The sequence below is a fragment of the Drosophila elegans genome, unplaced genomic scaffold, assembly GCF_018152505.1.
Source record: "Drosophila elegans isolate 14027-0461.03 unplaced genomic scaffold, ASM1815250v1 contig_149, whole genome shotgun sequence".
Lineage (NCBI taxonomy): Eukaryota > Metazoa > Arthropoda > Insecta > Diptera > Drosophilidae > Drosophila > Drosophila elegans.
Genome location: NW_024545513.1, coordinates 16,340,944 through 16,354,085, shown reverse-complemented (window position 1 = coordinate 16,354,085; position 13,142 = coordinate 16,340,944). Strand labels below are relative to the sequence as shown.

The following is a 13,142-nucleotide window of genomic DNA, read 5'->3' as shown; positions in this document are numbered from 1 at the left end:
TGCGCAGAACAAACAAATGTGCCATTACCCACTCTGTCATTAGACATTAAGCGAATCAGTTAGAGATTTATTTGTTTAGGGATATTATTGTTGTGTTTGCCTTCATTTGGCTTTTCATTCCACAGTTAAGCCTTGGGTTTTCTATGCCAATTAGCCAATTTTTTGTTTGGCCTTTGTGTAAATATTTGAAAATGAAGGACCTTTTTCTCTCTCAGCCGATGAAATCCACGTGAAGAAGACCGACTTGCCGGTGATGCCACCAGCCCAGATAGCTAGTGCCAATGACGAACTGGTCGTCAACGACGAGGACGATAGCAATGACTCGAACTACTCGAAGGATGCCAATGATGACGAGCTGGACGACGAGGATGATCTGATGGGCGATGATGAGGAGGACGAGATGGTGGCGGATGAGGCAGCTGCGGCAGGCGGAAGTCCCAACGCCGGATCATCGGGGGATACCAATAGCGGCTCCTTGGACGACATAAATGCGGAATACGATAGCGGCGAGGAGGGTGACAACTACGAGGAGGACGGTGCAGGTTCCGAGGGCGAGACGGAGGGTGAGGCCTCCTGGGATCAGAGCGGAGGATCCAAGGTGGTGGCCGTCAAGGGTGGCTCTGCCTCCGCGTCGCCGTCCAGCGTTCCGCTAGCTCCCGCCTCCGAAAAGATGCCCCTTAAGTCGGACATGGTCACCAGCACCCCTCAGCTTTCCGTTGCCGCAGCAGCAGCTGCCAATGCTGGTAACTTGGGAGCTGGAGCTGCAGCTAGTGCCGGAGTTGTAGCCGGAGTACCACCACCATCCACCGCTCAGCCAACTTCGGATCCCTACTTCACCCACTTTGACCCGCACTACGAGCACCAGAGCTACAAAGTAAGTCAGAAAGTAAGTGTTTACGTTGAGGGCGCAGGTTTATTTATCGATGCAACACAAAACGTATTCTAAACAAAGGAAGCCCAACAGCGCCTTGAGGAATCGCACCGCGAGAAGGTCACGCGTGTGATGAAGGACTGGTCCGATCTGGAGGAGAAGTACCAGGATATGAGGCTAGCGGACCCCAAGGCAGCCCAATCCTTTAAGCAGCGGATGACGGCTCGCTTCCAGGTCAGTCATCCTCCGTGTGACGCACTCATCTCTCCCCATTTCAACACCCCCCTCTCTCTCTCTCTCTCTCTCTCTCACTCACTCACTCTTCGCATCTCTCTGTCACCCTGTCTCTGTCTCGCACCCAACCCTCCACCACCCCCCTATCTCTGTCTCCATCCGACTGCCTGCCACCCATCCTATTAGACTCTTTGAACTATTTAAGCGCTATATCTCTGCATCTGAATGTGTGTGTATGTCTGCGTCTATATCGGGGGCTTCACTTGGCAAGGGATCGATCAAATGTGATTGGCAACCATCGAATTAATTAGTTATAACTATGCAAGAGTGATTACTCAAAGGCGGTAGATAAGTGCTTAAATCTGGTTATATTAACGATCGTTTTAATTTACCACCAATAAATAACCCTTGCCAACTAAAGTTACCCGAGTTATGGGCCTCATAACAAGTATTCATACCATCATGTAGTGCCTAAATAGACCACATCATAAGCGTTTATCATTTTATGAAGTTGGTTTTTGTTTCCATTTTAAATACCCCTTATCATGCACCCTGTATATCGTAATCGTAATTGTTTCCTACTCTAACCGTAATCGTAGCTCATTGAGTCGTATTTGTCCGGCATTAAGTTGTGCTCATTGTATCGCCTGCTTTTTGTTTGCTGCACTTCGGAGTCCAGAGGTGTGCTTCGTAATACCCATCTATGGGTCTTAACATAACCCATCACTCTGGGCATCGTTGGGCAGATTTATGTTTATTTGTGTATCCATATGTATGGCAAATGGGAGCGAAAGAGGCATCAGATTGTAATCACAACAGCAATAACAATAACAATACCAGTAACAATAACGATAATGCTGCTCGTAATCTAACCAGTTAACGAAATACCGCTACAGCAACGAAACAATAGATCCAATTATCCATATTACTAACTAACATTGAAAGTGCTTTGTAGTTGAACTGATTGGCATATAAACTAACTTTAATTCGCCTATACCCTACCTACACGTAAACCTTAACCAATTCTTAGTTTCGACGTCTGTTTTATTTCGATACCAACTGATCCCCATCTCCGATCAAAAACGAACACGACCAAAAGCCAAACCTTGGATATCCTCAATTCGGTCCTTATCGATGTGTATTGCTCGCATTATAGACCAATACTTGCTGCTTACGTAACCGCTGCGCTTTCGCAAGCATCGCTACTGCCGGGAATGAACTGCATCCATGTATATATACCATATACCATAAATCCGACCCAATTCGATCCCTGGACAGGATCATTCCAATCCAAACATTTTTGCACCGCATCAGTGGCTCGCACTCTGTCTCTCTCTCTCTCTCTCTCGCTCGTTCCCGCTCCATCTCGCTCCCCCATGGCAGCACAAACTCTGTAGCAGCACTACACTAAAGAAAAAAAAAGAAAATCTAGCGAGAAACCAACCACTTAATTCCAAAATTCAGGACCAACCATGCGAAATTTCCCCAACCCAAAAACAACATTTTAAAACACAAACATTTCACAAGATACGTACGAGTCGAGGAAATTTTTTTTGGAAAATTTAAACGATTACAGATTAATCAAAATACCGATAGACCGATCGAGAACTGCATATTGTTATCGATCGACGCAAATTTCCCATGCTGATAATCTTTCTCTCTTGGTGTGCAATACGTCTTTATATGGGAATGTAATTTTAGACTTCTGTTCAGGCACTCGAGGAAGAAGGCAACGCCGAGAAGCACCAGCTGGCCGCCATGCACCAGCAGCGAGTTCTGGCCCACATCAACCAGCGGAAGCGGGAGGCCATGACCTGCTACACCCAGGCCCTCACCGAGCAGCCCCCGAACGTGAGTAGTCGCCTCTGACGGAAGGTATCCTCAGAGGGATAAGTCCAGACACAAGGTGGGGTCGATATTTAAAGGATTCATTAGGTTCCCAAAAGAGTTTAGCATTAATTAATAGCAAAGATAGAAAGTATATTAACGTTCAATCGAGAACTTGCTGGGGTGTATTTCATTTTGATCATTGTTCATGTTCACTTCAAACGTAACTTCAACAGGGGGCGCCAATTATTTGTTGGACTATTAAGAGCTCATGTAACCCTTATTTTTAAAGAAATTTATTGAATGTTTGCTGAAAGAAATTAAAACCAATTCCTTTTAAAAAATGTTGACCAATATACAGAATTATGTTTACACAATTGTTTAAATTGTAGACTGGATTACTAGAGTCAGATTAAGTATGAGCGGACGAACAGCCGGACATGGCTTGATCAATTCTTTTAGTGGTGCTTATCTATTATATTCTTACTTTACATTGTTCACTTTTAATTGCAATTTTAATAGCCTTTGGCAAGGGTATAAAAATATAAGTAAGTGTCTTACTTGTAAACAAATGGTTATGACTTTTTGGCTTAATGTCGGTAAAAAAAAGAGGCTCCGTAATGGGATTTCCATTTTTTTCTGTTAATAAATAAATCAAAAAGAACCCCACTTCAATGCCCTTAATCTCGTCTAGGCCCACCACGTTGAGAAGTGCTTGCAGAAGTTGCTGCGCGCCCTGCACAAGGATCGGGCTCACGCCCTGGCCCACTATCGGCACCTGTTGAACTCCGGAGGACCCGGTGGTCTGGAGGCAGCTGCTTCGGAGCGACCACGCACTCTGGAGCGACTGATCGACATCGATCGTGCCGTCAACCAGTCGATGACCATGCTGAAACGCTATCCGGAGCTGTCGGCCAAGATTGCCCAGCTGATGAACGACTATATACTGGCACTGCGCAGCAAGGACGACATTCCCGGCTCATCGCTGGGCATGAGCGAGGAGGCGGAGGCCGGCATCCTGGACAAGTATCGCGTCGAGATCGAACGCAAGGTGGCCGAAAAGGAGCGCCTGCGCCTGGCCGAGAAGCAGCGCAAGGAGCAGCGGGCCGCCGAGCGGGAGAAACTGCGCGAGGAGAAACTGCGAATGGAGGCCAAGAAGGTGGACGACATGCTCAAGTCGCAGGCGGCCGAGCAGCAATCCCAGTCGCCCCAGCCGTCATCCCAATCGCAATCGCAAGCGCAGCAGCAGCAGCAGCAGCAGCAGCAGCAGCAGGAGAAGAGTCTGAGCAGCAAGGAGCTGGGTCTCGACAGTGGTTTGGTCACAGCGGCAAATCCCAACTTGGAAACAACCAAGAGCGAGAAGGAGCTGTCGGATACTGAATACGCCGAGGCAACAGTAAGGTCAGTAAGGGTATATCCTGGAGTACCAATTGCTATTAATCCTTGGCTAACATCGCGTCTACTCCATACTGTATTGTAGCAGCACTAAGGTGCAGACCGCGCTGCCCACGGTCGATGACGATGCCGTCCAGCGGGCGGTGGAGGATGTGGCCGCTGCCGTCGCTCACCAGGAGGCCGAGCCGCAGGTGCAGCACTTCATGACCCACGACCTGGGCCACCGCGAATCGGTATTTGAGCTGCGGCGCCAACTCGTACCGCATTTGCCTAAAGCCTATCCCCTATCTTTCTCTCCCCTATCGTTGCAGAGCTTCTCGCTGCGCCGCGAGTTTGCGCAGCATGCGCACGCGGCCAAGGAGGGCCGCAACGTCTACTTCACGCTCTCCTTCGCCGGCATCGCCCTCATGGCGGCCGTCTTTGTGGGCGTGGCCGTGGCCAAGTGGCGGACATCGCGTTCGCCTCACGCCCAGGGCTTCATCGAGGTCGATCAGGTGGGTTGTGGTCAAGGTGCGGAGGGCAGAGATCACCGTAGCACAGTGCATTTAAAAAAAAAACAGGGTCAATGTTGTCTATGAGAATCTTTTTGTATAACAGTTTTATAGTGTTTCTTAGTGATGCCACACAGGAAAAGAGACAATTCAATACAAAATATATATTTTGTGTATATTTTGTTACTACTGATCTTCTTAACTGGCAAAGTTCATGCTGTCTTAAGCACCTAGAGATTAAGGGTGCAAAAAAGTGATATAACAGTCTCCAAAAGAATAGAAAATTTATTTAGTTGCTTCTGTAACTTATTTCCTCATACTTATGTGTATAACAGATTTTGTTTTTATCTCAAAGACTGATTAGGTTAATTGTTTTTCTTAAGTCTTGTTAACAACGTGTAGACAACAGATTGACTAACTTAAATTCGTCAAAAACTAGTATATTTTTATAAAGTTTTACAAAAGCTTTCTAAATTCGTACATTTTAAATATCTCTGCCTCCTTTATCAAACCTATGTGACATTGTTCTTCTGCAAAACATTTAATTCATTAATAATTTAATAAATTTATTGATATTCCAAAACAGAATGTGACCACACACCATCCCATCGTGCAGGAGGAGAAGATCGTGCCCAACATGCAGATCAATGGGTACGAGAATCCTACCTACAAATATTTCGAAGTGAAAGAGTAAGCGGGACGGCAACAGGGGCGCGGCTGGCTAGAGCAAGAGCGAGAACGCGAGCGAGCGAGAGGCACACATCAACAGCAAAAGCAGCAGCAACCACAATTTCAAAATGGAAAAACTTAAGCATAATATTTAAAGCAGATGGGAAGAGAAATGATTTTTTTTTCGTCAAGAGGAGCGCAGTTCCAATAAGGAGATTCGAGGGGTAGAAGAAGAAAGATAAATTCAATGAATGGTAATATATCTATATATTAAATTAAAGCAAGCAAGCAGAAGGCAAGAATATAAAGCAAGCAATTAAATTTAAGTATTTGAATGTTTAACAAAATGCAGTAAACATCCTTTCTAGCTCTCTCTCTCTCTCTCTCCCTCTTTCTCTCTCTGTCCCAATCAACAACTCTGTCCCTTTCCCACGCACACATAATCAGATTGCAAAACTTTGTGATTCTTCTTAATCGCCAAAAATAAAAGAGAGAGAACTAATAGCCAAAGAGGCAAGCGTAATTTCGTGCAATGGCAACTCGGAATAAAAGAAAAAAGTTAAAGCGAAATTGCAAGAATCACACACAAACACACACATACAATCGAAAAAGAAAGGAGGAGCAGGCGGAGGAGAGGAAAGAAAAGAGAGCAGAAGAAAAGCAAACGCAAAACAAAAAATATTCCTAGTAAATAAATTGTCAACACACACACACACACACACACACATTCTCACACCGACTCACTCATAATTACAGGAACAGTCACAGATACACACTCACTCACACACACACACACACACATACGCATTCATGGCTGCTTCGTAGCATACTTTTGAGCGTTTCTTGGCGTTGAAATGCTTGCAAGCCGATCGCAATTCTTACCGAACAAAAACTTACGCCATTAATTAGAGCCGCGCTAAGAGCTAGAAGAAGAAAGCAGGACACAGAAACACAGATACACTCACACACTGAGACACATGTGAACCTTAGAGCTACCTACGCGTACTAATCTCTATACGAACGTGCATATGCGCTTATGTATATGTATAACACTTTCTCTCTTAACCACACTTTACACCCACATACACACACACACTCTTCAAACACCAGACGAAACGCAAAAGGCAAATGCAAATGCAAAAAAAACCCAACAAATTATATATACACATATATAAATATATATATATATATAAATATATATATACAATATATTTAAAGCAAAGCAAGAAGAAATGTCCATAAATGTATTTATGTATCTATACACGAGCCACACAACCCAAAAGGTCAAAGGTCAGCTAGATAAGGGGAAGAATTACGATGCTTGGCAGGCTATCAAATTAATATATGAATCAGCTACGTAACAGAAACAATGCAAAACGCTAAGCTAATTGCAGACAGAAACCAAAAAAAGAAAAAAAACAAAATGAAAACGAAAAGCGAAAAACTTTTAGAACTTTTTCTGCATATTTTGTGTGTAAGTCGGTGGCATAAAAGAAAATGTTTTTTCTCTTTTTTTACGTTACATGTTTCACTCAAAGGCCAGCACAAAACACTCACACCCCCAAAACACACACACACACACACACACACACACACACACTCACACACACAGGGAAAAAAGCCCTTGAGAAGTCGTTGCATTTCATTTTTAAAACCTTCGCAACTGTTTGCATAATTTCCTTAGAGCCAAATGCCAACGAAATCTGATAAGCAGGGCCCCAAATAGAGACGGAATCGAAATCGCAAAAATCCGGGGAGGTCGGAGACGGGCGAATCCGGAGACGGAGACGGAGACGGCACCACCTAGAGTGGACGCTCCGAAGAGCCCCAAAGATAAACCATTTCGAAACGGCTAGTTTCATTTCTCAACTCGATTGCTTGGCAAATATTTGGCCTGCTTTGTTCGAGCAGCGAGATACTGTTACTCAATCAAGCCAAATAATCGAAATGCTTTCCCCTCCCTCCCCCCCCAAAAAAAAAAAGCCGACGAGCGGTTGCCCTTCCAAATTCAATTTTCATTCAAATTGAAGCACAAATCGGAATTTAAGTAGTAGCTATCAAACTATCATTTCCCTTGACAAACAAATTGGTAAAATATCAAATTATTGAATTTAAATTGAATCGGAAGATAAAAACCGATTTAATCAAAAGTGGAGCAAAAAAAAAAAGAGTAAATCATAGTTCAAAATGGTTACTCCAAGAGCTAAAATTGACGATAGGATAAAAACTGAAATGGTTTTGAAATTAAATTGAAATTTGAATCAAGTGAAATCAAGTTAAAATTACACTGGACTTTCGAGTTAAGCATTTGGATTGACATTGAAACACACATTAAACCTAAAACTTTAATTGATGCCAGGATAAAAGCTGAGGTTGAAATGAATATTACTCTGAAGAAGGTGAATTAAAGCTTAAAACTATGTTATTTTGGAACTGATATTGCACCAAAAAAAACAAAAATCTAAAGTTTGAAAATTGTGGTTGAATAAGGTTGCACTGAGTAATTCGAAAGTTAAATCGGAAATTGAGATTCTGAATGAGATTTAAAGTGAGAATGAACTCATAATTAAAAGACAACTTAAACTTTGCAACTAGGTTTAAACTGAAACTAAAATTGAAGCTGTAATTGAAGTTTATTTGAAAATTACTGCGATCGAAAATTACTTTCGATTAAGATACAGGAAACAGAACTAGAAACTGAGATTAAAAAACTAATATAAATCAAATTCAAAATAAATGCCTCAAATTATTCAGAAACTGGAGTGCAATTTCAAAAGACATCCGATATTGATACTAAAATTGAAACTGGATGAAACTGAAAACGAAGTTGTAATTGTAAGTGAAACAAACCTTGCAATTTAAGCTGAAATGTACAATAAAAACAATTGTTATGAAAATTTCAGTTAAAACCATAATTTATTTGCTTAAATCGAAGATTGGCAAAAATTAAGGTTTTGATTATTATTTTCATATCAATTTCACTTAAAATTCAAAGTGTGAGTCAATTTGGATTACAATTTAATTTCAATTTCTGAGCATCAAAATTAGTGACGATTTCAATTTTGAAATGGATTTCAATTTCCGACTCAGTTGAAATGTTTATTTTGGACATTAATTTCTAGAAGTGTTTTAATACAGATTCAGCTCAGTTAAAATTCTTATCTCGAATTCCAATACAGCTTTGCTTTCAGACTCAATTTAAGCCTGAACTTGTCAACCCCTTTTTCAAGTTAAGCTCCCTTTATAGAGGTATTCATATCTATTTCAAATGATAAACAACATCAGGATTGTTCAAAACGCTTGGCTATAATGAAAGCATTTCTTAGGGTTTTTGTCCCAGTTTTAAAATCAGGTCAATTTTAGTTTTTCAAGGCAAACTCAAGGCACTCCCCACACAGACACACGCGCAGACAGAACCAGACACATTATATAATGCTAAATGTATTACAACAATATATATACATCTATATATATACAAACACATATATATTTCAACACAAACAAACAAAAAGGCAAATCAACTACACAAAAAGTAAATAAGAAGAAAATCTAACTAGTCAAAGCTTGAATATTTTTTAATTTATTCATTAATACAACAAGAACAACAAAAACAAAATGAAAAGTATACATATATATAAAAACCAACAAAAAAAACAACAACAAAAAAAGAAAAAAAAACAATTGATATTTACACTTAGTGAAGCAAAAAAACAAAACCAAAAAACAAAAAACAAAAAAAGCGGAAAGTAAAAGCGAAAAAAAAAAACAAAAAACAAAAATGATGCAAATGTGTAAGAAATAAACCCCGTCCTGCATAAATAAAATTAAATAAAAGAATAAAATAAATGGAAACGTAAAGAATATCATAAAACAGAAAAGATTTACACAAAGATTAAATGCAAAAGAAACAAACAAAAAAAACGAGGAAGCAACAACAAGAAAATTATTATGAAAATCGCATGTGTTTTTGTCGTAGTCTCATCATTGAAAACCAAGTGAAAAGGAAAAAAAATTGAAAGTAAAACAAAAACAAAAACCAAGTAATTTGTAACGAGAAAAAAAACAGCAAATAAGAGCAAAAATTTGTGTAATTCTTTTTGTCGAACTATGATTTTTGCCCGAGCGGAGAACTCAGTTGGAGAAAAGTATAAGAAAATTTAAATATTAAATGTACTCAAAGACAATTGTAATTGCAACAATAATTGTACGCTATATATACTATTATTAATGTGGAAAAGATTTCAGCATTCGGCCCTGGCCATTGGCCCCCGATCTTTGATCTTTGATCTTTGATCGGGCGATCTGCGGTTCGCGTCGATCTCTACGGATCGATAATGTTTTGGGCATGATTACCATATAGCCCAGGGGCGAAGGACCCAGGAAAAGCCAGGAAATTGTATAATGTTTCACACAAAAACCGAATGATGGAAAACCAAACATAAAACATAAGAATGCAAAGGAAACAAACAACAACAACAAAACAACAACAACAACAACAAAGAAAACAAAACCAAAAAAAAAAAAACAATTTTCAATGTATAATCATATAATTTGATTTTAAATTTTTGTGTTCTTTTTCGAAATATTTTGCATAAATAAAATAAAATAACAGAAAAACAAACAATCATTCGCGAGAATCAATTTACTACAGTGGCGGTGTATTTTAGGTCCAAATTACCCCAAGATTACTATGATTTATTTCCCGCGATCGGTCATATATTTAATCGATAACCCATCGAAACCTAATCAATTTTCTTGCCTTTATTTTGGATTAGCATCGATAATACGTACGTGGGGTCAGCTAAAAGCAGATGGAATTTATTTGTTCTAGCTTGGGTATAAAAATTAAGAGCATTAATAAAAGTTATGTTTAAAATATTGTGAAATGTTATTTTACTTTTATGGCATCGAAAATATTTTAAGAATTTCAGATTTCATTTAATAACAATACAATTCGCTGTCAATCTTTAAATCCTGAAAAGAACTACGGCTGGTAAGCTCCGAAATCCACTCAAAGATAGCCAAAGCCTTATGCCAGAAGGTCTGGCTCGTCAACCAAAACCGGACCATGAACAGCCAGATATTGATATACCATATACCCTATACCCCAGAGACCCCGAAGGAACATCCACTTAATGAGTTTGACTTCTAAGCGGGGGCTGGGTTACACCGGCGTACATGTGTGCGCGCTCATTATGAGTTTCAACTTCGAGTGCGCTAACAAGCCTTTACAATAAATCACTTGAAAAGGTATATGTGAAATCAATGTAAAGCACTTCAGTCTATCAAGTGTCCGGAGCATGGAAATTGACGTACATTTTGATATATGGGCGGTTGGTGCTGCTTCAGCTGCTTCAGCTTCTGGCTGCTTTTGGTTTGCTTTGGCTTTTCTGCGGCGTTGGTTGGTTGGCTGGTTGGTTGGTTGGTTTGCTTTGGTTTTGTCGTTCGCTTTATAATGGAGCACCGTTTTTGATCGATGTGAAACTTCGTAAATGTGGAGCACGGACAGCGGGCAACGGATGACGGATAACGGACAAAAAAAAACGGACAAGACGGACAGATAGTGATCTGTTCGAAATAGTTCGAGTGCCATGGTGGCTTTGTTTTTGAATTGCCTTGCCTTACCTTACCTTACCTTGCATTGTGAAACTTTCCAAAGTGCATTCTGCATTCTCAAGAGTGCCCCACACAAGTGGCCCCTGTCCGTTGTCCGTTTGTACCATTGTCCGTTTGTCCGCTACATGACAAATGACAAACAACACACTTGCCGGGCGTGCAGTTCCTCTATCGGAACAATGTTACCTACCAAGTAGATAGAGATATAGGCGCAGATAGAGCGACAGACAACTTTGAAATGCACTTGAGCGTATTGGGAACTCGAGAACATGTGTGTGTGCTTTTTTTTATTATTTTTGTGTCGATGAAGGCGGTACTTCAGCTGAGGGATAGCACCGCCCCAAAAGATATACTCTAATTTCCCTGTTTGCACCAAGAACGAATTTGGTAATTGTTGGTTCAAGGAGGCGGAAGTTACCTCTTTCAAGTTGGTTTGGTATCAAAATTACTTCAACATTATATTTCAAAACCCCATCACACAGCTAGGAGACTTAAAATTGGCAAAGCTTTACTCAACAAAAGGTATATTTCTTTTGAACTAAATGTAAAGTTATGTGATGTTATTTAAGAATTATTATTAAGTCTTGTATTTTATTGGATGTAAAACTAGCCAGATTAGAATTTGTGTATTGTCCGTTGGCGAAATTAAATAAATAAATGAATTCAGAATTTTACCTTTACATTTAGTGTATTGAACACCACAATAAATGTGTTATAGCTTGCTTATCAAATTAAAGGCACCCTTAAAGTATCAAAATAAAGGATTCAAAATACCTGCTTAATAATAGAAAAAGCAGAATCTGCAAGCGTTCTACATATATGTCAAACTAATTGGTTGAGTCTTTTAAGCCAATAATTACTGAACGAAGTTATAAGTTCTTGAGCTCCCGATGACTTTACCCAGATTGGTGGAGATCACTCGACAAAACCCCCCAAAGTCCACTAAATGGGTTCTTAAGAAGTCATCTTCAAATGGTTCATATCGGACGGAGATCTCCAGTGCCACCACTCCCATTACGGTTGTCATTCTGTCTGGTTCCCAAAAGTGACAAGATGTCAGCACTGGGACACTGATAAGTGGTACAGCTCCAGAGATCGCTGGGGCGTATAGCTCCCCCGGAGAAATTAGGGGGCGGTCGATGGGGCCCCAATTTAAGATAAGGGCAAAAACAATGTGCTCGCGGTCCAACCACCGAATGGGTGCGAAAGGGATAAACAGACTGACGGCAGCGACGGCAGTCCGCCCCATGTTTTGAGTGGGTAGTGGTAGTGTTAGTGGTATTGGTATTGATATTGGTATCCCCCTGATAAGGCGGTGCAAACGGTAGCCCGCTCTCGCATCTGATAAGAATCAGAATCGGAATCGGAATCGGAATGAAACCGAATGGAAGCCAAACATGTTGCTTACAACATTAAAAGGCCAGTCCACATTCAAATCGGGCTGATTAGCCAGCATGTCGGAGGTGTAATGTATGTATGGGGGGCTCCGTACCTACATACCTCATATATAGGTTGTGTGTTCCCCAGTGTCCACGGCATTATTATCACGGCTACCATATCGCCACTCTGATATCGAGTCGACCGATGTGCAAACAAAAACAAAACGAAAGCAAAGACAGAATACGGAGCCACCACACGGGAGTTTTATGGGGGCCCAACAACTCCCGATCGAACAGCGATATTGTTTGTCAATAAACATACGCGCCACATAATCACCCATAATAATAATAATAATAATAATATCGTTGGGGCCTTTTTATTATTTTTATTCGTTCATGATTCGGCTTGAACTCGAGTTGCAGGGGAATTATAGCCTGGCAGCCCCTCACCTTGGTCAGTGTGTTACCAAAACATCAAGTGGCAGTCTTATAAGCGCCCATTAAGATATTTATCGACGACCACTCGACAAATTTATTCACTAGCATTTGCTCGCTGATGGATTGGATCGTCGGTTCCGCGGTGTCTTGTGGCCAAAGTGTCCCATCGAGTGCCACCAATAAAGCCACTCAGTGGGGTCTGACTCTAACGGACAGTTTTAG

At 40.9% G+C, this 13,142-nt stretch overlaps 1 protein-coding gene across 14 annotated transcripts in view; it reads left to right on the top strand.

The window, feature by feature from the left end:
• The window catches only part of LOC108137627 (amyloid-beta-like protein), a 53,726-nt gene extending 47,310 nt beyond the window's left edge, over window positions 1-6,416 (top strand). For 3 of the 14 annotated variants that reach the window (XM_017259401.2, XM_017259402.2, XM_041710667.1), the window contains 6 exons: window positions 216-886; window positions 953-1,105; window positions 2,807-2,956; window positions 3,627-4,333; window positions 4,413-4,821; window positions 5,405-6,416. In XM_017259401.2, the coding sequence (XP_017114890.1) occupies window positions 216-886; window positions 953-1,105; window positions 2,807-2,956; window positions 3,627-4,333; window positions 4,413-4,821; window positions 5,405-5,512 (2,198 nt within the window). In that variant the 3' untranslated portion in view covers window positions 5,513-6,416. The remainder of the gene's footprint in view (window positions 1-215; window positions 887-952; window positions 1,106-2,806; window positions 2,957-3,626; window positions 4,334-4,412; window positions 4,822-5,404) is intronic. The other 11 variants (XM_017259413.2, XM_017259414.2, XM_017259412.2 and 8 more) reach the window with 11 other exon arrangements.
• Window positions 6,417-13,142: the final 6,726 nt, after the last annotated feature.